Source organism: Cervus elaphus, chromosome 12 (genome assembly GCF_910594005.1).
Source record: "Cervus elaphus chromosome 12, mCerEla1.1, whole genome shotgun sequence".
NCBI classification, from domain to species: domain Eukaryota; kingdom Metazoa; phylum Chordata; class Mammalia; order Artiodactyla; family Cervidae; genus Cervus; species Cervus elaphus.
In genome coordinates, this window is record NC_057826.1 from 80,409,442 (window position 1) to 80,435,549 (window position 26,108).

Consider the following 26,108-nt stretch of genomic DNA (forward strand, 5'->3'; position numbering starts at 1 on the left):
TAGAAATAACTTAAGTAACTGGAGTTGGTAAGAAGGAAAAACCAGTAAGGGGATAAATCCTATCTTTAAGTAGATAAAATAAGACATTGAGGTGTAAGTCCATAGAAAATAGTGGTGGTTTAAGGCAGAAATAAGAATGAGCTTCTGACCATTAAATATATCTGTTACTTGGTGATAAGGTCATGGTTGGAGAAGGTGGGATTTTCAGTTGTCCTAATACAATTCTGGCTAAGATCAAGTATAATATGGGTGCTTCCTGGGTGGCAAAATGGTAAAGAATCCACCTGCCAAGCAGAAGACGTGGGTTCAATCCCTGGGTTGGGAAGATCCCCTGGAGGAGGGCACAGCAACCCACTCCAGCATTCTTGCCTGGAGAATCCCATGGACAGAGGAGCCTGGTGGGCCACAGTCCATGGGGTTGAAGAGAGTCGGACACAACTCAGCAACTGAGCACACAATACAGCCTCAGTAACAGGCAGGCCTGGTGCCTCTTCTTTCTACGGCAGCCAGAATCCGCTCTGTATTTGTGTCGGTCTTTAGTGGTAGTTCCCTATTCTTCCTCCAGTAGTAAAGACCTCTCCTAGCTACTGGCGTAGGATCACAGGGCCCAAAGCAGTTTTATGCACTTCTTTCAGAGGTAAAGGGTTTTCTCTTCTACCCTTTCCCAGCAGCAGTGGGTCTCTGCCTGTGTCCTAGGGACCAGAGGATCCTCCCCCAAGAAGCAGAGTAGCCTTGCTTCTAACGTCCTTCCAGTAATTTATGAAATAAGTTTTTCTGCCCCTCCCCTACTGGTTGGAGGCTTAAGGGAGTCTGAGTAAATGGGAGGGGCTTTGTGCCTGTCTCCCAGCATCTAAAGATCACCTCCTTCACCTTTACTCCACCAAAATGACTTTTTTTCGAGTCTCTACCTTGTCCCCTGTCTTAACACTGAACATCCTCTGGAGCCCCAGGGAAATATATTTGCAAGCAAGTGTGAACTCCCCTTTTATCTGAGGCCCCCAGTGATTCCAAACTAGTCCATACTTAGTCTTCAAAATTCTGTTAAAATTTTAATTTCTTCTTATGCATTTCTGTGGCAGCCATCTCTTTCTCTCGTGTTCTCCCAAAGGTGAAACAACTCATGACCCATTCTTTGGGAGAGGAAGGTTGTCTAATTCTTTGCAATTTAGGTTACTTGGTTGTTTCGCAAGCTCAGCTCCCTGATGGGCTCATAGAAATTATGGTTTTGTACATGATCCAGCTTTTGATCATAGGTGAGGGTAGTATGTTCTAAGTATGTTCTTTACAGCTTGAGTAGAAGTTTCCTTCCACCTCAATTAAATTTCTTCTTCTATTTTTGTAAAGGCATCATTTTTTCAGTCACCCAAATAAAACCTTAGAAGTATATTTGATTCCTCTATAATAATGTTTTATATCCAATCAGTTGATAAAGTCTGAATTAGATACTATCATCTCTTTATTAGGATTCTTTCTATTTCTCTAGTACAAGTACTTATTATTTCTTCATGGTTTTATAACAATATTTCTTCAGCCACTGTCTTCTAATTAAATCTGACTTTGTCATTAGACTCCCTTACTACAGAATTGCTTTGATTGTTTATAACCAAGGCCATGATTAATCTGATCCTGTCCTGCCTTTATAGGCCACCTTTCTATAGGAACAGATACTCTAACTATTCTGTTCCTATAGTGAGCCAGGTCCTCTTTTTAACATCTGGTCCTATCATGAACCCAGGTCTCCCGCATTGAGGGCAGACGCTTTACTTCCGTCTGAGCCACTAGGGAGCCCCACAAAGGGAACACATTGCATGAAAAACTTCCCTGTTCACACAGAATTCCTCTCTCCTAAACTATATGCTGCCTGATTTGAATTAGAAAAATAACACTTATTATGGACTGGGTATTCAAGTCATGCACATCTCTCACATCCCTTACAATGTCAAAAACTTCAGAAAGGCAGAGATAAGATTTTATAAATTGCTATAATCTCTTTTAATTTTCCACAGAAATATTTATCTTGCAAATTAAAATAGCAAAAATAATAAGACATTTACTCTTCTTCCTGGAATCCATGCATCCTTAATGCATACCTGACAAGGTCACTAAGAATTTCCACTAGCTCACAAAACGTCTGTTTTTGAAAGCTTGTTCAAAAAGGATAAAACACAGGTCAGTTCAGTTCAGTTGCTCAGTCATGTCTGACTCTTTGCAACCCCACCGGCTGCAGCATGCCAGGCTTCCCTGTTCATCACCAACTCCTGGAGCTTGCTCAAACTCATGTCTTATCAAGTTGGTGATGCCATCCAACCATCTCATCCTCTGTCATCCCAATCTCAAAACAGTATATAAAAATCTATATGCTATTTTAGTGGAAAACCAGAGTAGATGCCATCTTTGTCAATGAGCTTCCCTGACCACAATGGACCTGAACTTAAATTTGACTAAGACATCAAATCAGATGTCTAAAGCAGCTCTTCCTTATGCATTCTTGAGAAATGCACAAAATGAAAAATACTTCTCCTGCTAAAACAAATAGTATACCCAACAGTTATCCTTATCAATTTCACATAAAAGTTTCACATAAAAGTTTTTCACATAAAAGTTATCCACATCAATTTCACAATTCAACTTCTAATAATTTAGTATGAGAAAATAATCATATAAGGAAGTTCAGCACAGACTCTTTCATCATAGTAAAAAAACGGGAAACAATTTAAATATTAACCAATAGGGAGTCATTTATATAAAACAAAGTGCATATATACTATTCAACAATGAAAAATGTTTATGCAGATCTATATTCAATGATATGGAAACATGTCCACAGCATGCTGTTGCAAGAAAACAGGTTAGAAAACCATATACACATCTATGCATGCCTATACCCAGTACTCCTAGATGGCAGGGATTAAAGCATGTGCCTGTAATCAATTTACTATTTAAGCTCCACATTCATACTTTACTGCCTGCTCTGCAAAAATGAAGCTGAGCCCTTTACGTATTTCTCCTTTTGCCACCTGACACGTGTTAAAACCTTATCAGTACAGAGTGCTGGTGAGTAGCTTCCGTCAGTACCCCAACTCTGCTGGTGTAGCCTTGTTTTTAGCAAGCTTCTGTGGGATGGCAGCCTGGCGACTTCTCCATCACCCATTAAACCATAGCCACATCCTCTCCAGTGGCTGCTCCTCATGTCTGCCATTCTTCTATATTCATTAGAATTCTTTTTACTTCTTACTAGCCAATTCCTTGGTACTTCAATCCCCTGTTACAGTTAACAGATTTTTACTAAACAATATTCAATTGTTTAATTTGGTTTTAAGTGAAATTACTTTGCGGTTTCCCTAGAACTGACCCTGACTGATACAAAATGAGTTTTTTCTCCCCTTTTTACTTCTCAATGTTGTCTGAATTTTTAATAAGTATTTTTTGGGTGTGTGAAAATCAGAAAAGGCAAGTTAATTTTTACTTTGGAAAAATTAAAGAAAAATTCACTGCAAAATAAACATTAAAGTTTTTCTACTTTAAAGATTAGAAATACATTTGTAAGATTAAATAAGATTAAATCTGAAGAGTATCCATTTATTTGTGTAAGACTATAAATGTTCAGTTTTTCTTTTCTTAATACCAATTTCTTTTCAACATTATCCAAAATTTTCTCAGTCACTTAAAACAACAGAGATAATTTAGATGGCTATTTTTTCTCTCTTAGTTATGCCATATATTAGCCTTTATAAACAGTTTAATAATCACTAGGTATCCTGGAGTGATAGGTCCTGTGATAGGTATGAGCTCCTCACACACAGTCAATCTCTCTCATCTTACTATTTCAGTCCCTCTTACCATGTTCAAGGATTATCAGCTGGGCTCCAGCTTGTGCATTTCCAACATCATTTTCAGCAATGCATTGATAGAACCCTTCATCTGATTTCACCAGACCCAAAATTTGAAGATTATGTTCCTTCTGAGGAAGAAAAAAACAAAATTTTATGATTCAACTGATGAACATTAGTTCAGATCTCAAGGACATGTTCTTTCTGGAGAGAAAAACACAAGTACAATTATATGATTCATATACTGAATATTATTTACCTATGAACATACTGACTCAGTTTTAATGACAAGGTACTGACTTAACTGACTAGAAAAGGAAACATTATCATCAACAATTAAGATTTCAATCCTTATAGAAAGACATGTCTGCAATGTATGCAAACTTATACCTTTGCTTGGTGGAATATCTGGCATGCAATAGTATGTCACCATAGTGAAAGTCTGAATTTGTGAATTCAAGGCACTTTCTTAAAATTATTTCTAATATCTATCATTATAACAGATTAGAAGCCCCCCTACATAAAAGTTTTTGTTAAACTATCAAGTACCATATGAATGTCAACTATCATTATTGCTATTGATATAATACAACATAAGTTTAAGATTTTTTTATAATAGGATGAAAATAATGATAAAGAGTAAAATGCTAAGTTAACTGTAACATACTGCTTTTTAATTAGGATTAAATACTTTTTTGTAACATATAACATTATGCATTTTAAAAATAGAAACTGTATTCCTATGAAAAATGAATTACTTATGTGAGAAATTTGTAATTAGACATTAAGTCTTTAACAACTATAATTACTTCTGATTATGTCTATGAATGTCATACATGCATCTTAAGATATGTCATTTTTTAAAAACCTAGATAATTCTATTATAAAGATATTAAATAATAATAATAGTAACAGTGGATAATATTTACTAAAGTGAAAGTTAAAATCGCTCAGTTGTGTCTGACTTTTTGTGATCCCAGAACTATACAGTCCATGGAATTCTCCAGGCCAGAATACTGGAGTGGGTAGCCGGTCCCTTCTCCAGGGGATCTTCCCAACCCAGGGATCGAACCCAGGTCTCCTGCATTGCAGGTGGATTCTTTACCAGCATTTACTATATATCTATTAAGTAAAAAGCAGACATGGCTGTCTTCTTAATAGATTAAGGCTAATTGATTACTTTTGCTTTACTTTTTAAAAGAATCTTTATGTCTATTTTCACAACTGTCCAACATTGGGTATACTTATTTTGAAGGGCCTGAGCATCAGTATAACAAGGACATATTTCTGCTCCTTGACTACAGAGCTATGAAGACAACTGGTACATGTGAATACACACACAGGATAATCATTACCCAGAAAGTGGTGCAGGCTATATTTTAAAATGCTAGTATGTCTGAGTAGGAGGGCTAGACTATTGATCAGGGGATGTGAACTTCAGGCTGAGTTCAAACACTGGTTTCCTCTGTGATCGTATGTGAGCTATCAAAACATTTCTGGGCTAGCTTTATCTCATCAGCCAATGAAATAACAGTATTCTAAGTGAATTTTTCTATCTTCATCGTAATACACCAGTTCATGTACTATGGATAACAGATCTCTTGGTGACTACATTTAAAGAGACTTAAAGGTTTCAGAGCTAAGTTTCTTTGAAAGATACTTACTACAATCTTAAAGTAATCACTTGGGATGACCATATCCCCATTCTTGACCCACTTCACGGTAGGAGTTGGCTTTCCAGTGACTTCACATTCAAACACTATATCCATAGATTCATGAGCATATATATTGGTAGGCTGCTTCAGGAATTCAGGTTGGGCTTTAAAATAGAAAGGAAATTAAGATATTAATAAAAGTAAAAATAGCTATTTATATTTCAAGCAATTAAAAAGTCACAGAATTCATAAAGTTTTTATTTGAGACTCACTTTTTTTTTAGGAAAACGTAACATATTTTTAAAGGTATGTTAGGAACATATGTTAGGAACATATCTTTAAAAACTGATATTCTAGTCTACTTAACTGGCAGAGTAATTATAATGATAATTCTGAGTTTCTCTGTTGAGAAATATTTACTAAGTTGACGGTACTGAAAAATTGGAAAGTTCTAAGCCGTCTTTAAAAATGAATATGAAAGTCTATTTCCCTAAGATTTAAACCATTTTGGAAGAGCCATGATTACGATTCAAAAAGAGTTGATAAGACTGACATTATCTTCCTTTTCAGTCAGATTGATGAGTAACCCATCCTCCAAAGAAATACAAATGTCACATTCAGTTCAGTCACTCAGTCATGTCCAACTCTTTGTGACCCCATGGACTGCAGTATGCCAGGCCTCCCTGTCCATCAACAATTCCCAGAGCTTACTCAAACTCATTTCCATCGAGTCGGTAATGCCATCCAACCATCTCATCCTCTGTCATCCCCTTCTCCTCCTGCCCTCAATCTTTCCCAGCATCAGGTCTTTTCCAAGGAGTCAGTTTTTCACATCAGGTGGCCAAAGTATTGGAGTTTCAGCTTCAACATCAGTCCTTCCAATGAATATTCAGGAATGATTTCCTTTACGATTGACTGGTTTGATCTCCTTGCAGTCCAAGGGACTCTCAAGAGTCTTATCCAACACCACAGTTCAAAAGCATTAATTCTTTGGCATTCAGCTTTCTTTATAGTCCAACTCTCACATCCATACGTGACTGCTGGAAAAACCACAGCTTTGACTAGATGAACCTTTGTTGGCAAAGTAATGTCTCTGCTTTTTAATATGCTGTCTCAGTTGGTAAAAGCTTTTCTTCCAAGAAGCAAGCGTCTTTTAATTTCATGGCTGCAGTCACCACCTGCAGTGATTTGGGAGCCCAAAAAATAAAGTCTCTCACTGTTTCCTCATCTATTTGCCATGAAGTGATGGAACCAGATGCCATGATCTTAGTTTCTGAATGCTGACTTTTACCCAGATTTTTCACTCTCCTCTTTCACTTTCATCAAGAGGCTCTTTAGTTCTTCTTCACTTTCTGCCATAAGGGTGTTATCATCTGCGTATCTGAGGATATTGATATTTCGCCCGGCAATCTTGATTCCAGCTTGTGCTTCATCCAGCCTGGCATTTTGCATGATATATTCTGCATATAAGTTAAATAAGCAGGGTGACAATATACAGCCTTGACATACTCATTTCCCAATTTGGAGCCAGTCTGCTATTCTATGTCTGGTTCTAACTGTTGCTTCTTGACCTGCATACAGATTTCTTAGGAAGCAGGTAAGGTGGGCTGGTATTCCCATCTCTTTTAAGAATTTTCCACAGTTTGTTGTGATCCACACAGTCAAAGGCTTTGGTGTAGTCAATAAAGCAGAAGTAGGTGTTTTTCTCTAATGTCACATTAGAGGCTTTAAATAGTTCACTCACTGAAACATACACACTTCCATTAGTAACACTCTTAATTACATGAAATGATTTTTAAGGGTGGGAGGCAGAGACAGAATCTTTGGGGATGAGTTAGATTAGATATATTGGGAAAAGCTTGATAATTCCAGTATCTCCCTTTCCCCTTAACCCAAAGTTGTAAATTACTGACTTTAAAATAACAAGATTCAGGTAAGATTTTGAATTTAAAGGGTAAAAGTAGATCCTCTAGTCCAGCTTCCTACGTAATGCCATAATTTCCTGTTTCTACAACATACATGACAAGTGGAACTTACAAACTTCTGTTTGAAGTTCCAAATGACAAGGAATTCCCTATATCAAATAACGACAACAGCAGCATTTAAAAAAAAAAAAAACAGCTGGGCTAAAACGTGCTCAGTCTGCTGGAATTCTGATTGTGATTGGGGTGAATCTGCAGCAATTTAACACCTTAACAATGCTGAGTGTTTCTTTCTATGAGCATGGTTTCTCACTCCAATATTTAGATCTTTGGCTTCTCTCATCAACATTTTATATATTTCAATATGCAAATTTTGTTTACACTTTGTTATGTGTATCCCTAAGTATTTCAAAAACTTTGATGCTACTGTAAGTGGCACGTACTTCCTTTTTTTTTTTTTTAGTTTATAATTGTTGATTTAGTATTGAGAGATGAAATTGGCTTATGCATATTGACCTTTTATCCCATGGTTATGCCTAACATATTCATTAGTTTCAGCAGCTTTTTATAGACAATTCTGGGATTATCTACCTAGGCCATGCTGCCTGTGAATAGAGGCAGTTTTATTTCTTTCTTTCTGATCTTCTTTCCTCTTTTTTCATTTTTCTAACCTACTGCACTGACTAGATGGGGCAGTTCCTGGGAAGAAGTCCAGACTAGCTTTATAATTTGAGTAAATGAAGAGTAAGAGCATAGAGAGCAGGCAGAATCCCAGGTAAGCAGTAGAAGCCAAGGAGGATAAGAATGTATAATATTAAGAAGTAACACAGTAATGCAATTAAGAAAATAAAGTCTGCACAACTACATGAAGTCAGGGAAACCTATCAATAGTGAATTTAACTCTTTTCAAACATTGGTTACTGTCGTTGTTCAGTCGTCCAGTTGTGTCTGACTCTTTGTGACTCCAGGGACTTCAGCACGCCATGCCTCCCTGTCCCTCAGCACCTCACGGAGTTTGCCCAAGTTCATTTTCATTACATCGGTGATGCTCTCCAGCCATCTCATCCTCTGACACCTTCTTCTCTTTCTGCCCTCAATAATTCCCAGCATCAGGGACTTTTTCAATGAGTCGTTTGTTCGCATCAGTTCAGTTGCTCAGTCGTGTCCGACTCTTTGCGACCCCATGGACAGCAGCACACCAGGCTTACCTGTCCAACACCAACTTCTGGAGCTTGCTCAAACTCATGTCCATCAAGTCGGTGATGCCATCCAACCATCTTATCCTCTGTCATCCCCTTCTCCTCCTGCCTTCAATCTTTCCCAGCATCAGGTCTTTTCCAAGGAGTCAGTTTTTCACATCAGGTGGCCAAAGTATTGGAGTTTCAGCTTCAACATCAGTCCTTCCAATGAATATTCAGGAATGATTTCCTTTACGATTGACTGGTTTGATCTCCTTGCAGTCCAAGGGACTCTCAAGAGTCTTATCCAACACCACAGTTCAAAAGCATTAATTCTTTGGCATTCAGCTTTCTTTATAGTCCAACTCTCACATCCATATGTGACTGCTGGAAAAACCACAGCTTTGACTAGACAGACCTTTGTTGGCAAAGTAATGTCTCTGATTTTTAACATGCTGTCTAGGTTGGTCATAGCTTTTCTTCTAGGAGCAAGCGTCTTTTAATTTCATGGCTGCAGTCACCATCTGCAGTGATTTTGGAGCCCAAAAAATAAATTCTGTCACTGTTTCCATTGTTTCCCCATCTACTGGCCATGAAGTGATGGGACTGGATGTCATGATCTTGGTTTTTTGAATGCTGAGTTTTAAGCCAACGTCTCGCATCAGATGACCAACTGTTTGCATCAGATGACCAAAATTCAGCTTCAGCATCAGTTCTTTCAGTGAATATTTAGGGTTGACCTCTAAACATTGGTTAGTCACCTGTATTTATCCTTCTGTGAATTATCTATACACATACTCTGCTATTTTTTCAGTCACAGTATTCACAGTTTTCTTATCTATTCATAAGAGCTTTTCACATAATGTCAGTTATCAATTCATGGTCTCTCAGTTCCAAATCCACTCTTCTTTGTAAGAGACCATTTCACAGGCAGTGCCCTGTCCTTCCATCAGGAGGGTTCATGTGTGACTGTGTCTCTCGTGATGTTAAAAGTCTTTGATAATCACAAAAGGAGTTGCAAAACAGTGTAACTCATTCTATCATTCCTTCTACAATGAGATTGGGCTGAATTTGCACCAACTTAACACCTTTACAATGCTGAATCTTCCTTTCTATGATTCTCCTCATCAATTATTTGGTTACCCTTAAGTATAACTCTTATAGAAAGAACAGGATAATGCTTGATTCTTTTTCTGTGCTTACCAGTTTTCAAAACAATGATCTGGTTCTCTAATATCACATCCCAGATGTGATCAATGAAGGCTTTTTTGAGTTCATGGATTAAAATATATTTGGTTTGTTTCAATCCACTAAAGTTAACCCTCTTTTCATTTTCATACTACCTCATCTTTGACCAAAAGAAGCCTAGATCCACTGGAATTTCCTGAGTCCTTTTTGACATGACCCAAGTGGTCTTTAGTATCTTCTGGTCACTGATTTTGGGCCCGATTTGTACAGATTAAAATCTGTACTTTTTAAATATAAAATTATGATTTCATTTTAGTATTTCCAATTAAGTTTGGGACTATAGGTTTTAACTGGAACCTATTCATTTTTCATCTCTATTTCCTTTCTCTCATGCAAAAAATTTCTGTTCTCAGTGATGCCAACTTAATTCCTTATATGCTTTATCTTACACCCAGTAGAGTCAGTAGACCAACATTTCCACCAAGAGAAAAAAGTTGAGGATTTTTGGAGTTTTGTCCTTGTGATTATTCTACTTGGTGTTTATTGTCCAATTACTATGTTACATTTATTTGAAATAGTTACTTTCATTTGGAATTTTAACTTTCTGTGTGACAATACTATCAAGTAGTTACACCTTTAGAGTCATTTTCATTTTGCTTCTCCTTTCTGGCAATTTTAAATATGAAAAAAAAAAAGGTATAGTCCAACAGGTCTTGCTTCCACCCTGTTTTCTCTACCCTTTCCCTCTCTTTACCTATAGGTAACCATTAACATCTTTAAAAATGATTTACCCTTCCACTTAAAAAATTATAAGCAAATAGTCACATACAATTTGTACCCATCCCTCTTCTTTGGATTAAATAATTACACACAAAATGATTTTTTCTACCTTCGAAGCCTTCAATCTTAACCCCTATGGTACCTTGTTTCTGAGGAATTGACATATTCCTTAAGTCTAAAGGACTGAGACTCCCCTTAAGGCAGAGTACATAATTCTGTAAAATAGCAATATTCTCTTCAAAAGAAAATCCAATTAATATAATTTTAGTATGAATTTTTAGTAAGCAGACTTTCAAAGACTATTAGAAAAAGTCATCACAAACAATGTTTCATTCATCATTTACTTTCCCCTCTCATAAATCATAAAATAATACCTTTAAAATGTTCTCTGGATCTTAACTTCTTCACAGATAGAATTCACCCCAATTAAACACAATGTAAGAGCAGATGTTTGTGGTCGGGAAGTTAAATTGATAACCAGAGAGCAAATGAGTCAATTACCATAAGAAAATAAGCATCGTAATGGAAGATTATGCATTTCGTTACCAAAGAGATAATTAACCTTCCAATTCTCTTTGACAGTTCCCAATCCCTTCTAATGCCATCATCATTACAAGAATAATTTTAATTGCTAAATGCACAAGTAGAACCTAATACTAAAACATATTATACTTGCAAAATTCCCTTACTGGAAACATCAGTGAATCACATCAATGCTATATAATGCTGGAAACTGCCACTCAATTCAAACAGAAAACAACACAGGGCCAACACCAATGTTTCAAGGTTACTTGATTATGCTGCTATTTAGGATATAACAGTTTTCGTTTACATTAGCTCTGAAATGTTGGAGTTTCTATTGTTTGATTTTAAAAGTTTAAGCATTGAAATTCTTAAAAAAGCACTTCAGAGAAACAAAGCAATTTTGCCCATTTCATGTTAAACTGCACACTTGCTGTTTTTAAGTTTCTTTTCAATAATTCACAAAATTACATGTAAGCCCTTAAAGAAAACCCAACAAATAAAGCCCAAGCATTTCTAACAGCCTGAAATCCCTTCATGGATGTTGTCTGACAGTCTAATCATAAATATGCTATCAGTACTGGCTCATCTAATGAAACAAAAATATATTAGAACCCTTAACACTTCTTGAGAAAGCTTCTTGTTCCAAGGAAGGTAAATGTTTCCCTTAATCTCCAGGTGTAACAGGTGAAACCAGTTACGAAGCAACATTAAGACAGAGTTGCCACACGACCTTGAAATTACATTTCTATCCTCTCCCTGCATCTCCACGTCCAGGTGCATTGCATTTTCTTAACCCCACCTCTCAACTTAGCTAACAGGTACTCATCCTTCAGATCTTTAAAAACAATCCCTTAAAAGAAGCTTTTCCTGATCCACAGCATCCCATTCCCCGCCCTTTCTTCCCCATTCCTAGGCCATCACTGCTCTATTTACTACTGAAACCTCAGTGGCCTAAACCATAACAGGTGTTCAATGCTGTTGTTCAATAGTTGTTGACATCAATGGTTACCTGAATTCTAAAAATTCCATTAGTCAGCACTATCAGAAAATTACATGTTGGGAACAAGAATTTTTCAAGCATTCTCAAGTTTCTCAAGGATTTAACGTTTTATACCACTGCTTCTCCAATAGAAATTAATAAATCTATTCTTTGCTGTGAATTTTCTGCATATGTTTTAAAATGTGATTTTAAATGTTTATGATGATATAAAATCTTAATAATCATATAACTTCAGCACTCACATTTATGTTTATAAGCTGGCTTATGTAATTGTAGAATTTAATCCTAGTGCAATGTTTCTTGAACTTGGGGTCTTAGGTTTCTTAAAGCTCTTAAATTGGACAAACATCTATAAACATGATTTTTTTTGTGTGAAGAGTTCACAAAAAATCTTAATTAAATATAGGTTCCTCTTCCCTGACAAGACTGAACAGGCATTCTTTGAATGATATCCCTCTATTATTATGAGGAACATTAATGGTGTGCCATGTCTACACAAAGAAGATATGGAGGCCTCAAGGTTGATTATTTTCACATATACATACATTAGACATGCTCCCAAAATAGCTAAACTCAATCTGTAAGCTCTCTCCTTTTAGCACTGTAGGAGTGTACAAATGACTCAGGACAATGTTTCTCCAAGAGAGAATCACCGACTATGTGCAGAGAAATGCAAAGATTCTTAGAAAAATGTTGGTTGTTGGGTTTCACCACACATGCTTGAGAATTCCAAACAGCCACAGAATCATCATCTTAACAAGTTTTCCCAGATTATTCTACCATGCTAAGGTGTGAGAACCCTGCATGAGAGGTCACTAAAGGAGAACATTGTACACATCACCACCTTTCTATATACACAGAGAACTCCCCAATTCTTGTGCCCTCCAGGACCACAACATTCATTTGCTCAATTATTAAACAGGTATTTAAATGAGCAACTACTAAGCTACAAAGACATTTCACTGCATGCTGTGAGTGAGATAATAAAGACGTGTTTAACAAACTGTTAAGAAAAAGGTATGACATTTTAAGAGAAAAAGACCGAGTGTTATACAGATGTGAATTCAAAGGGAAGAGATGTAACTACCAGTGACGCATAGAAGGATACACATAAAACTGGTCCAGAGGGTAACTGGGAAACTAGGGAAACAAGCAGCGTGACTTGTTACCATATACTTTCCCGCTCAAATTTTTTAAAATGTGGTAAAATAAGCAAAATATTAAATTTACTATCCTAATCATTTTTAACTGCACAACTCAGTGGTATTAAGCACATTCAGAAGTTGGGGCAACCATTACCACAATCCATCTCCAGAATTCTTCATTGTGTAAAACTGAAAACTCTATACCTATTAAACAGTAACACCCCACTCTGCAGCCTCCCACAAGTCCCTGGCAATCACCATTCTAATTCCCATCTCTATGATTTGACTACTCTCAGTTCAGTTCAGTTCAGTCGCTCAGTCGTGTCCGACTCTTTGCGACCCCATGAATCGCAGCATGCCAGGCCTCCCTGTCCATCACCAACTCCCGGAGTTTACTCAAACCCATGTTCATCGAGTCAGTGATGCCATCCAACCATCTCATCCTCTGTCGTCCCCTTCTCCTCCTGCCCTCAATCTTTCCCAGCATCAGGGTCTTTTCCAATGAGTCAACTCTTCGCATCAGGTGGCCAAAGTACTGGAGTTTCAGCTTCATCATCAGTCCTTCCAATGAACACCCAGGACAGATCTCCTTTAGGATGGACTGGTTGGATCTCCTTGCAGTTCAAGGGACTCTCAAGAGTCTTCTCCAACACCACAGCTCAAAAGCATCAATTCTTCTGCGCTCAGCTTTCTTTATAGTCCAACTCTCACATCCATACATGACCACTGGAAAAACCATAGCCTTGACCAGACGGACCTTTGTTGGTAAAGTAATGTCTCTGTTTTTCAATATGCTATCTAGGTTGGTCATAGCTTTCCTTCCAAGGAGTAAACGTCTTTTAATTTCATGGTTGCAGTCACCATCTGCAGTGGTTTTGGAGCCCCAAAAAATAAAGTCTGACACTGTTTCCACTGTCTCCCCATCTACTTCCCATGAAGTGATGGGACCAGATGCCATGATCCTAGTTTTCTGAATGCTGAGCTTTAAGCCAACTCTTTCACTCTCCTTTCATCAAGAGGCTTTTTAGTTCATCTTCACTTTCTGCCATAAGGGTGGTGTCATCTGCATATCTGACTACTCTAAGTACCTCATATAAGTGGACTTATATGATATTTGTCTTTTTTGTGGTATTTGTCATTACAGATAATATGCACCTCTGTATACAGATCTTTGTACACATGTGTAAGATCATCAGGAGGACAGAATCTTAGCAGGAATAGCTAGTCAAAGTGATTTCATATTTTAAAATTTTACAAATATTACCACAGGCTATACAAGTTTTATGTTCCCATCAAAGAACCATTATCAGTAAGACTATTTAACATTCTACCAGAGGTCCTAGTTAGTACAATTAAAAAAAGAAAAATATAGATATGTGGGTGAGGTTGGAGAAATCTGTTCCCCCCAACAAGTACACCATGGCAATGACTACTAGAAAATTCAAGTAACCTTTCATGGAAAAATTCCAGTGTGCATTGTTACACTATTTGTAGTCAAGGGGAAACTTCAATGATTGAATCAACTGGATATTAATTAGACTATGGTACACCTAGCTGAAGGATATGCTATAGCCTTGCCATCCAAAATGTAAGACCAACAACAGCACTGGCATCATCTGGGAGCTTGTCAGAAACACAGGATTTGTGTCCTCCACCCTACACCCTCTGATTCACTATCAGCATTTGCACAAAATCTCTAACATTTTACTGTATGTTAAAAGTTTAATAAATAAGCACTGCTTTGAGCATTTAAACACGGTGCAGTCTGACATGTACAAACAAGGAGTAATCTTAAGACTGTTAAAAGCAATGTCAAAAAGCAGTTTGTAGAGCAACACAGATGGATGGGATGGTCCTATTTATTAAGAAAAAATATATACTTCTAGATGTACATTTAAATGCTTTTTAAAGACATTTTAGAAGTATATACACTAAATTGATGATAGAGGTTACTTCTGAGGAAAGAGGTGGAAATGAGGATGGGGCAATGAAGATTTATTTTGTTAACATGGTTTGATTCTTTAATAGTGGTCTTGTATTTCTTATAAAATTTAAAAAGGAAAAATAAAAGCCAAAACAGTAAACTGAAAAGCTATTAGAACTAAATATAAATTTTTAACCTAGCAGTATAAATACTTAACATACTTTTCTGTCACTCATATACAATAACATGTATGTATAAGTTTAAAAATATAATTCACAATAACGACAAAAACAATTAAATGGTATGCACCTAATGAGGAAAGTAAAAAACCTTTAAGAAGATAACTATAAAATTTTACTAAAGGACATGAAAGTATAAATGAATGGAGCCACAAAAAAAGACCCAGGTATATATGAAATTCTCATGTTAAAAGTGACACATTAAATCAGGAGGAAAAGATGCCTAACTCAGTAAATAACCCTAGAAATGGCGTAGCTATTCAGAAAAGAATAACACTGGGTTCAGGCCTTATTCCTTATACCAAAATAAAGCCCGTATCTAAGATTTAATGGTTAAAAATAAACAGACCCATAAACAGACTAGAAAGAAAACATGAGATTTTTAAAAATAATCTTGGAAGGAGGACAAAGTATGACACAAACCAAGAAACCATAAAAGGCAGACATACTGTGCTACATAAAATTGTGTATCATTAATAACTATCACAAATTAAAAGATGGGGGAAAGGGCACACAAAGGTCTAATTTCTTTAATATATAAAAGTTCTAATAAAGTAAAAAGCTCTCAGTCTTGTTAAAAAATGAGAAAAGGATATGAATGGACTGTACAATAAAGAAATACCCAATTTCTAAATATATGAAAAGATGTTAAACCTCATTTGTATAAAAATGTCAAGATACTATTTTTTACCTCTTAGATTGATAAGCGTAGAAGAAATAGACATTCTCATATATCTTGGAATTAATACAAACTGACAGAAAGCATAGATAGAAAGTATAGTAAAGCAAAACCTAAGCTGCTTATACTCTTTAAAATCCAGCATTTCACCTTGGGAGATACACCTAACAGACAGACTCACATATTTACATAGACATGAGGGTAGTCTCTGCTTGCTGTTTTTAGCAGTAAGAGATTAGAACCATTAACTAGTAAGCTATTTTAAGTACAAACCATTAAGACACCAATGAAATGGTATGGACCTATCAGAAGCAGAAGATACCAAGAAGAGGTGGCAAGAATACAGAGAAGAACTACACAAAAAAGATCTTCATGACCCAGATAACCATGATGGTGTGATCACTCACCTAGAGCCAGACATCTTGGAATGCGAGTCAAGTGGGCCTTAGGAAGCATCACTACCAACAAAGTTAGTGGAGGTGATGGAATTACAGCCGAGCTATTTCAAATCCTAAATGATGATGCTGTGAAAGTGCTGCACTCAATATGCCAGCAAGTTTGGAAAACTCAGTAGTCACCACAGGACTGAAAAAGGTCAGTTTTCGTTCCAGTGCCAAAGAAGGGCAATGGCAAAGAATGTTTAAACTAATGTGCAAATGCAGGCATTTCACATGCTAGCAAACTAATGCTCAAGATTCTCCAAGCCAGGCTTCAGCAGTACATGAACCGAGAACCTCGAGATGTTCAAGCTGGATTTAGAGCCAGAGATCAAATTCTCCAAGCCAGGCTTCAACAGTACATGAACCGAGAACCTCGAGATGTTCAAGCTGGATTTAGAGCCAGAGATCAAATTGCCAACATCCAATGGGTCATCAAAAAGCGAAAGAATTCCAGAAAAACATCTACTTCTGCATCACTGACTATGTTGGAGCCTTTGACTGTATGGATCACAACAAACTGTGGAAAATTCTTAAAGAGATGGGAATACCAGACCACCTGATCTGCCTCCTGTGACTCCTGAATGCAGGTCAAGCAGCAACAGTTAGAATCGGACATGGAACAACAGACTGGTTCCAAATTGGGAAAGGAGTACCAAGGCTGTATATTGTCACCTTGTTTATTTAAGCTATATGCAGAGTACATCATCTGAAATGCTGGGCTGGATGTACAACAAGCTAGAATCAAGACTGCCGGAAGAAATATCAATAACCTCAGGTATGCAGATGACACCACACTTATGGCAGAAATGAAGAGGAACTAAAAAGCCTTTTGATGAAGGTGAAAGAGGAGAATGAAAAAGCTGGCTTAAAACTCAACATTCAAAAAACTAAGATCATGGCATCTGGTCCCATCACTTCATAGCAAATAGTTGGGTAAACAATGGAAACAGTGACAGACTTTATTTTCTTGGGCTCCAAAATCACTGCAGATGTTGACTGCAGCCATGAAATTAAAAGACGCTTGCTCCTTGGAAGAAAAGCTATGACCAACCTAGACAGCATGTTAAAAAGCTGAGACATTATTACTTTGCTGACAAAGGTCCATAAAGTCAAAGCTATGGTTTTTCCAGTAGTCATGTATGGATGTGAGAGCTGGACCGCAAAGAAAGCTGAGTGCCGAAGAATTGATGCTTTTGAACTGTGGTGTTGGAGAAGACTCTTGAGAGTGCCTTGGACAGCAAGGAGATCAAACCAGTTAACCCTAAGAGAAATCAACCCTGAATATTCATTGGAAGGACTGATGCTGATGCTCTAATACTTTGGCCACCTGATATGAAGAGATGACTCCTCGGAAAAGACCCTGATGCTGGGAAAGATTGAAAGCGGAAAGAGAAGGGGATGACAGAGGATGAGATGGCTGGATGGCATCCCGACTCAAAGGACATGAGTTTGAGCAAGCTCCGGGAGATAGTGAAGGACAGGGAAGCCTGGCGTGCTGCAGTCCATGGGGTCGCAAAGAGCTGAACACTACTGAGCGACTGAACAATAAACATGTTGCGTAATGGTAGAGTGGCTGATGGCACCTTTGAACTCAAGGGAAGCCAAGAGGAAACTGAACTACATACACCTTTGGCTGGTTTAGTGGGATGATATATTTATGTGATTTGCCAAAACATCCATGTAAACGTAAGTTGTCTCAGTATAGAATGGATTCCAGAATATTCCTTCTACCCACTATACTAACATGACCCAACACAGGGACATAAAGGTTCAGAGTCATATTCATGTCACACATCTTAAACACTGGAGCAAAAAGGCCCAACTTAATTTTCTATTCTCATAGAAAATGACCTTAAAAAAAAAATCACTGTCCTAAGATGAGACAATGAAATAAAACGCAGCCAAAATAAATATGACATAAGTGTAAAAGTCAAAAAGAAATGTTATTTTTCTGGAATTTTGTGTGGTTTACAGCATTTAGGTTTTTTTTTTTTTAAAAAAAACTATAATTTGTTCTAATCTTCTCATTGTAAATAACTATTAATTTTCTTACACAAGGCTTCCAAAATAATTTTCACTCCAAGCCCCACAAAAGCTGAATCTGCTTGAAGTGACAATCATCTCTGATCGCTGATTACACCTAACGTGATTTTTGCACATAAAATTTTTGCTTGACTGGGCATAGAATATCTCTGTCAGTTCACTCAGTCGTGTCTGACTCTTTGCGACCCCATGGACAGCAGAATATCTCTAGAAGGATATAAAGGAAATTAATGGCAGTGGTTGCTTCTGTGGAGGTGGTTGGGACACAGAGTTATATTTCATTATATATATATATTTTTTTTTTTTTTCTTGGGCATGTATCACCTATTTAAAACATTTAGCTAAAAATAATAAAAGTGGAGAGACATACATACACCTGGCTGGCCAGATTTGATTTTGTAAAAATTTTTTTTTAAGTCAATCTATAAATTCAATGAAATGCCATTTACTATTCCAAGAAAATTTTAGAGAGAATTTGACAAGCTGATTTCCCAGTCTATTGTTTAAAATGTGGGAGGCTATATATATAACAGAAACAGACTCACAGACATAGAAAGCAAACTTATAGTTACCAAAGGGGAAAGGGAGGGGAGGGATAAATTAGAAGTCTGGGATTAACAGACAGAAACTACTGCATGCAAAACAGATAAACAACAAGGATTTACTGGGTAGCACAGGAGACTATATTCAATATCTTGTAACTTATAATGGAAAATAATCTGAAAATATATATATAACTGAATCACCTTGTTGTATACCTGAAACTAACATAAATCAACTATAGTTCAATTCAAAAATTTTCTGACCAAATTCTTTATTAAAAACAATGAGGAATTCTTAAAAAATATCAAAACTAACTCAAACAGTACCATATTGATGTAGGAATAGACAAATTGACAAAACAGAGTCTAGAAATAAGACCTATATAATTTTAGAAATTCAGATTATATAGGGGTGATATTTCTTTTTTAAAAATTTGTTATTTATTTATTTTGGCCATACCACACTGCATGCAGATCTTAGTTCCCTGAATAGGGATCGAAGCTGTGCCCACTGTAGTGGAAGCATGGAGCCTTAACCACTAAACAACCAGGGAAGCCCCAGTGATGATATTTCAAATAACTGTAGGGCAAGAATAGTGTTGGGGCAACAATCCACTTGGGAAAATACAGAGTTTGATCTCTACTTGTTACTATATATTTAAAAAACTCTGGATGAACCAAAGATTAAAAAGTAAAAATAAACTACAGAAGTATTAGAAGAACACGGGAAAGAATATTTTCAGTTGAGGAGAGGGGGACATCTGCAGCCTAAGCAAGATCTAATTCCAAGAGGAAAAATCTCAACATAGTTGATACACAGAAATGAAAATTTTCTGTATGATAAAATACACCTTAAAATTAAACGATAAATTACAAGAATGTTCACAGCAGCTTTAAGTAGACAAAATTTGGAAACAACCAAAACATCCATCAAAGGTAAAGGAACAACTGTGATATATTTATACACTAGAATACTACTCAGCAAAAAAAAAAAAAAAGGAACTGCATGCAATAGTGTGTGAGTCTCACATAGGTTGAATGAAGACCAAAAAAAGAACACATATAACACTTGTGTAACTGCATGTATGTAAAATTCCAGAAAATGCAAACTAACCTACAGTGACAGAATGCACAGCAGTGGCTACCTGGAGATAAGGAGTGTGGTGGGCAGGTAGGAGGGATACCAAGATATGAGCACGATACCCAGTGAAGACACAGAAACAAAACTAGAGTAAATAGCATCACTTCATTTAAAAGACTCATGAATTTGTTCACGAAATAGCTTGAAATATATAAACTAAAAGGTTAACAGCAATGATATTTGTGGGTGATGAGACTAGAGGTGACTTTAATTTTTCTTCTTTCCAGATTCCTTTTGCTTTTGTGGAGGGAATATAAAATATCAAGTATTCTTATAATGCAAAAAAGCAATACAATTATTTTTGCAGTATCAATTTACAGTCTAGAGAAATATTTTTGTAATCTCATTATGAAAACCTTGAATGAATATAGTTCCCTGAACTATAATTCAATCAAAATGATTAAATAATCAAGCTTCTTCTGAACTAATTCCTCATCTCCAAAGATGAAAAGCTTGTTCTTAAACATAATCTTTATTTATCAAACTGTTACTGGCATATTTATTTTTCACTCCTTACCACTCATGAAAATTCTCCAAATTGGCCTAGCAGAGAAAAATCTCTATATACTTTTTCCAAATGCAAATTAAAGTATGCATGTTTGAAAATTCCACATAACAGCTGAAAATGAGCATGTTAGCTCTGAGTAGAAGTTTAATAAGTCTCTGAATGTGCTGCTCAATACATGCTCCAGCAGTTCAGTACAAAGCAGAATTCTTCTTTTCCAAACTGTTCCCCCACATGTATACCAAGGGCAGTCCAGTGGGCACAGCCAATTCTGATGCAGGCACTGAAGAAGTACATTGTCCACAGAAGGTAAAAACAATAACTTCAAAATTTAAACATTAATATCTTTAACTCTAGCAATAGTAGTCTTAGAAATCACCATAAAAAGATAACCAAATAAGTTACACACTGATGAAAAAAACATCAGTATGTACCAGCAATTCTCAACAATATCAGTGATTAGATACTCCATCAGAGCAGACTACTCCCAACCCTTTGCCAGCTGACCTATCAATGTTTCATGAAATCAATTTTTTAAAACATGGAATAGGAAAAGACAAGATGGGGTGGATTAAAAAACAATGTTTATCTTACAAAGTATGGGTAGATATTGCTTTGTAAAACTTATTTCAAAGACAGACATATATATGTATATTAGGTTATAGAGTAAACTGTATTTCTTACTATTTATAGTAGTTAAAAATGTTTTTAAACCACTGAGAGAAAATAAAGACCCTAATGAACGGGTAAACACTGATTAAAGAGTACTATACTAGCAATCAGAAGTTCTGAGTTTTGCCTTCAAATGTGTTTTGTGATCTTAGGGAATTATTTTTCCTTAAAAAGATATAAGAAATATATATGTGAAAACAGCTTCTTTGTTAATTCAAAAGATAATTTAAAGAACTTTCCAGGTAGATCCATATAACATAAACATGATAAAATATACAGATTACGCTTTGTGAAGAAAATAAAAGTTACCTGAGAATATTCTACTATAATAAAATTTCTTGGCAAATCAAAATGGCTCATAATTCCACTGTCCACACTATTCCAATTTTAAAAAATGCATTGATTGGCCAACTATTTTCAGCATACTAAGAAAAAGGTTTAAGAGGAAAATATACTTTGGGGGCTTTCAGAAGCTTTATCAATCAGTAGATTAGTAACAATATCTCTTAAGGGTTTTACAAGAGAAAAGGGAATTAAAATCTGTTGAGTGTCAGCTATGAGTCAAGTATTGTAACACGTACTTTATTAAATCTCTTTAAAGTCTCAAAATGTAAAGCATATATATGTAAAATATAATTCTGCTACACACCACTGAAAATCAATTATCATGCTCCCACTAAAAAGGGCTGAAGATGACAACTGCAGCTAATGTGACAGTATGCTTACATATTATTTTCTCATTTTAACACACCAGTGATTTAATCTAGATTCTCTAGCTCTCTTTGACTGGACCTCACGGCCAATGAATCTTAATAATTTACCTACAAGCATAAAATGCCAAAAATAAAATCCCAGGGTCTTTGGCAAAAACTGTCTTACCACTGCCAATGCAATGACCAGATTTTATGATCAGATTTTAAAAATACTTGTACAGCAATAAGATGAAGACTAATTTATTCCAGGTACAGATATTATCAAAGAACAATATATGGAGGCAAACATATTTGGAATCAATTTGTAAATTACTGACATTTCATAGCACAGTTAACATTACTCCTTTGCTTCTTCAGGAGAAATTCAAATAGGTATCCTGAGAAAAATTTCAAATCCCAAAATAAAAAAAGTAGAAGTGATGGAGAATTAAGATTCAATTATTTCTAAAGACATGAAAACCAAAGGCCTGAAATTATATTAATATTTTAATTTTTCTATTGGCCATTTCTTTCAGGAACCAATAAACAGACAATTGCCTAACAGTCTCTTTATAAGGAAATCTAAGTTTAGAAAATCTAGAAAATAACCTCAAAAAGATACAGAAATGACCTATTCATTCATAAAGTATTCAACATTATTAATCACCAGGGAAATGCAAATTAAAGCCACGGAGAGATACTACTACATACTCACCAGGATGACTGCAATTAAAGAGACTGACAACACCAAATGCGAGCCAGATGCGGAGAAAGGGAACATTGTTGGGAGAAAGTTACATTGGTACCAACAAACTTTCTACATTGTTGGTAGAAAGGTACCAAAAATACATTGTTGGTAGATAGGTAAATTGGTACAACCACTTTGAGAGAAGATCTACTATAATACACTCAGAAATACTACTCAGCGATATAAAGGAATAGACTGCTAATATATGCAACACCATGGCTGAACTGAAAATGTTATACTTTGTGAAAGAATCCTTATGTAACAACTACACATGACATGATTACATTTATATGACACTTTTAGAAGAAGCAAAAATAAGGCAGTGTGAAAACACCAGAAGAGTAGATGGCTCTGGGGCAGTAAGGAGAGGATTTCCTGGGAAGGGAACTTTCTGCAGTGATGGCAATAGTCTGTATCTTGATAACAGTTTTGGTTGTACAGTAACACGTCCTGTTGGAACACTGTATAGTCAGGCCACCCAAGACGGCTGTTCTCTTCCTATCTGTACATCCCTTGCATAACCAGTGCCTGCTTCACCTATACCTTACTCACATGACTGACCTTCCTACAGGTATGGCCCAGGCCCCAGCTAATGATGTTCAATGATGTTCTAGCTTCAGAAAAGAACTCTCTGCTTATCAAAGAGGCAGTGAGGGTTCTGTCCCTCTGCTGATTACCCTGGTAACTGATGAGCCATCAACTCCTCTAGAACTGGTAGTCCTCCTATTCCCCGCTTCTCTGGGAATGAAGACTGCCACCATATCGTGCCCCCAGCATCTGCTACACACAGCGGTGTGTCACTCCAGGATCTTGTTTCAGACATGTAACATCCCCCCATCCACAAAACCACTGATATCTCTGTTGCTGACTCTCGGCTCTTTTTTCGGTCTTGGAGCTGGGCAAATAGAGCCCTTACAGACCTGCATGGTGTAGCCCAACAAACACATTAACAATGCACTTAAGATCTGTGCATTTCACTGTATATAAATCTTTCCCGGAAAAGAATAAAAATGCCACAAACAAAATATTATGTCTAGCTAATGATATGCACACTGAAGTATTCAGGGATGTCTACCACTTACTCTGAAATGTATCAAAAAATTGAGATGACTAGATATAGCAATATACATATGATACGAGCAATTACAATAAAATGTCAATTGCAGACTCTAGGTGGTGGGTGTTTGCTGTAAAATCTTTCAACATTTTATGAGATTTTCCCAACACAGAGAAGTGTTGAAAAAAAATAGAAAAGATTTTTTTCCTCAGGAAAAAAATAACTCTTCAGCACTCCATCATTCTTATTACTAGAAAATTACTATGATTAAGGGTTTAAAAATCAAAGAAGTACTACCATTTGAAAAACAGTTGAGAGAAAAAGAATATTACCATATAAGACAGAAGCAGAAATGGATGGTAAAGATCAGCATCTTCCCAAATGATCTGGTTTTGACAATGACACAGAATACCTAACTGACCCTAGTCATTTCTCAGTATTCCAAAGTTCACACGCCAAATTCTGTCCATTTTGTTTCTTCAAACTATTATAGAAGAAAATAATTTAGTTCTGTGATCATTACTGAATTTTGTCTTTCACACAAATATTCCTTCCTTAAACTTTTACTGAGAAATAATTCACATGTAACATCATGCTACCTTCAGGTGTACAAAGTAATGATTCAATATATGTAATACTGCAAAACGAACACCACAGTAAGTCTAGTTAACATTAAAAAATGTCACTACAAGTATTTTTCTTATGATGAGAAGTTTTAAGATTCACTCTCTGAGCAACTTTCAAATATATAACCCAGTACCGTTTACTACAGTCACCATGCTACAAATACTACATTCCCATGGCTTGTTTATCTATCACAGGAAGGTTGTACCTTTTGATCTTCATCCATTTCACCCACCCTCCACTGCCAATGATCACCAATGTTTTCTGTTGTCTTTAAGATCCCATCTATCAGTGAGATCAAATGGTATTTGTCTTTCTCTAACGTTTCATTTAGTATAATGTCCTTGAGGTCCACCCATGTTATGGCAACTGGCAACGAACAACTGAAAAAACAGCCTGGACTCATTATCCTTTTCTGACTTACAATATGATGTCAAGAATTTGGGGAACAAATTTATCTATTAAAAATATCATGTCATTTTTTTCCTTTCTACTTTCTGAATAGGAATCACTGAGATCAACTGGACAAGAATGAATCTCAAAGACAGCTGACACATAACATTGCAGCTTTTGTCATTGTGGAGGTTGCCTACTATATCCTTGAGGAAGAGGACTTCACCCTATTTGATTCTATCTCCAGTGATATTGGATTCTGCCTACTGCCTAATTTAAAGTAGATTCTGAATAAATATTGTTTGAAAAATACCTTTAATACTACTTTTAATATAGTTACTGAAATTCTGTATTTGTAATCACAGACAAGAAAGAAAATCTAAAAGGCAGTGGAGGGGTGGGGTGAGGAAACTCCACCCCCACCCTGCCCAACTTACAGTAGAGTGCATGCATGCTGTTACTTTATTCATGTACAACTCTTTGCAACCCCATGGACTGCAGCCTGCCAGACTCCTCTGTTCATGCGATTCTCAGGCAAGAATACTCAAGTGGGTGGCCCAGCCCTCCTCCAGGGGCTCTTCCTGACCCAGGGATCAAACCCATGTCTCTTATATCTACTTGCACTGGCAGGCAGATTCTTTACCACTAGCACCACCTGGGAAGCCCTACAGTAGAGCAGTTCCAGGTTGATCTGTTTTAAATTTCTGGCCTTCAAAGTGAGATTTTACTTTAGTTCCTTGCCCCAATCTCCAAAGAAGTTTGAAAATCTCTGATGTGATCTCAATCTAAGAAATCTTTCTGGACCAAAAGGACCAGTAAAAAGTTAATTATCATTACAGTGAACATTGTGGAAAAGCAGAATAGATTTAGATTCATTTAGCTTTTCAGCAGTTACTCTAAAATGTAGGTCACTATTCAAAGCAGTTATAGTTCAGATAAATTGAGGGTAACTGTACTGTGATAAGATGCTCCTGTTGGGGCAAAATCTCATTCCTGTGTATAAACTGGGTTTACCTAAAGGTGTCATCAATAAACACTTAACGGTAGAGGGTGGGACTGTGTAAATGGGGAAGAAATCTGCAATGAAGAAGAAATATTGAATATTTTCTAGATATTCTCACTAGATTTTTTTTTCCTTTCCGTTATGGAGCTTCTTCAATTTTTAGTAAGATAATTATAAAACTGC

At 36.4% G+C, this 26,108-nt stretch overlaps 1 protein-coding gene across 4 annotated transcripts in view; it reads right to left on the reverse strand.

The window, feature by feature from the left end:
• The window catches only part of NEO1 (neogenin 1), a 219,182-nt gene that overhangs the window by 92,321 nt on the left and 100,753 nt on the right, over nt 1-26,108 (reverse strand). For all 4 annotated transcript variants that reach the window (XM_043919671.1, XM_043919670.1, XM_043919669.1 and 1 more), the window contains exons 6-7: nt 5,495-5,649; nt 3,841-3,961 (exon numbers count right to left, since the gene is read on the reverse strand). In XM_043919671.1, coding sequence (XP_043775606.1) covers nt 3,841-3,961; nt 5,495-5,649 — 276 coding nt within the window. The remainder of the gene's footprint in view (nt 1-3,840; nt 3,962-5,494; nt 5,650-26,108) is intronic.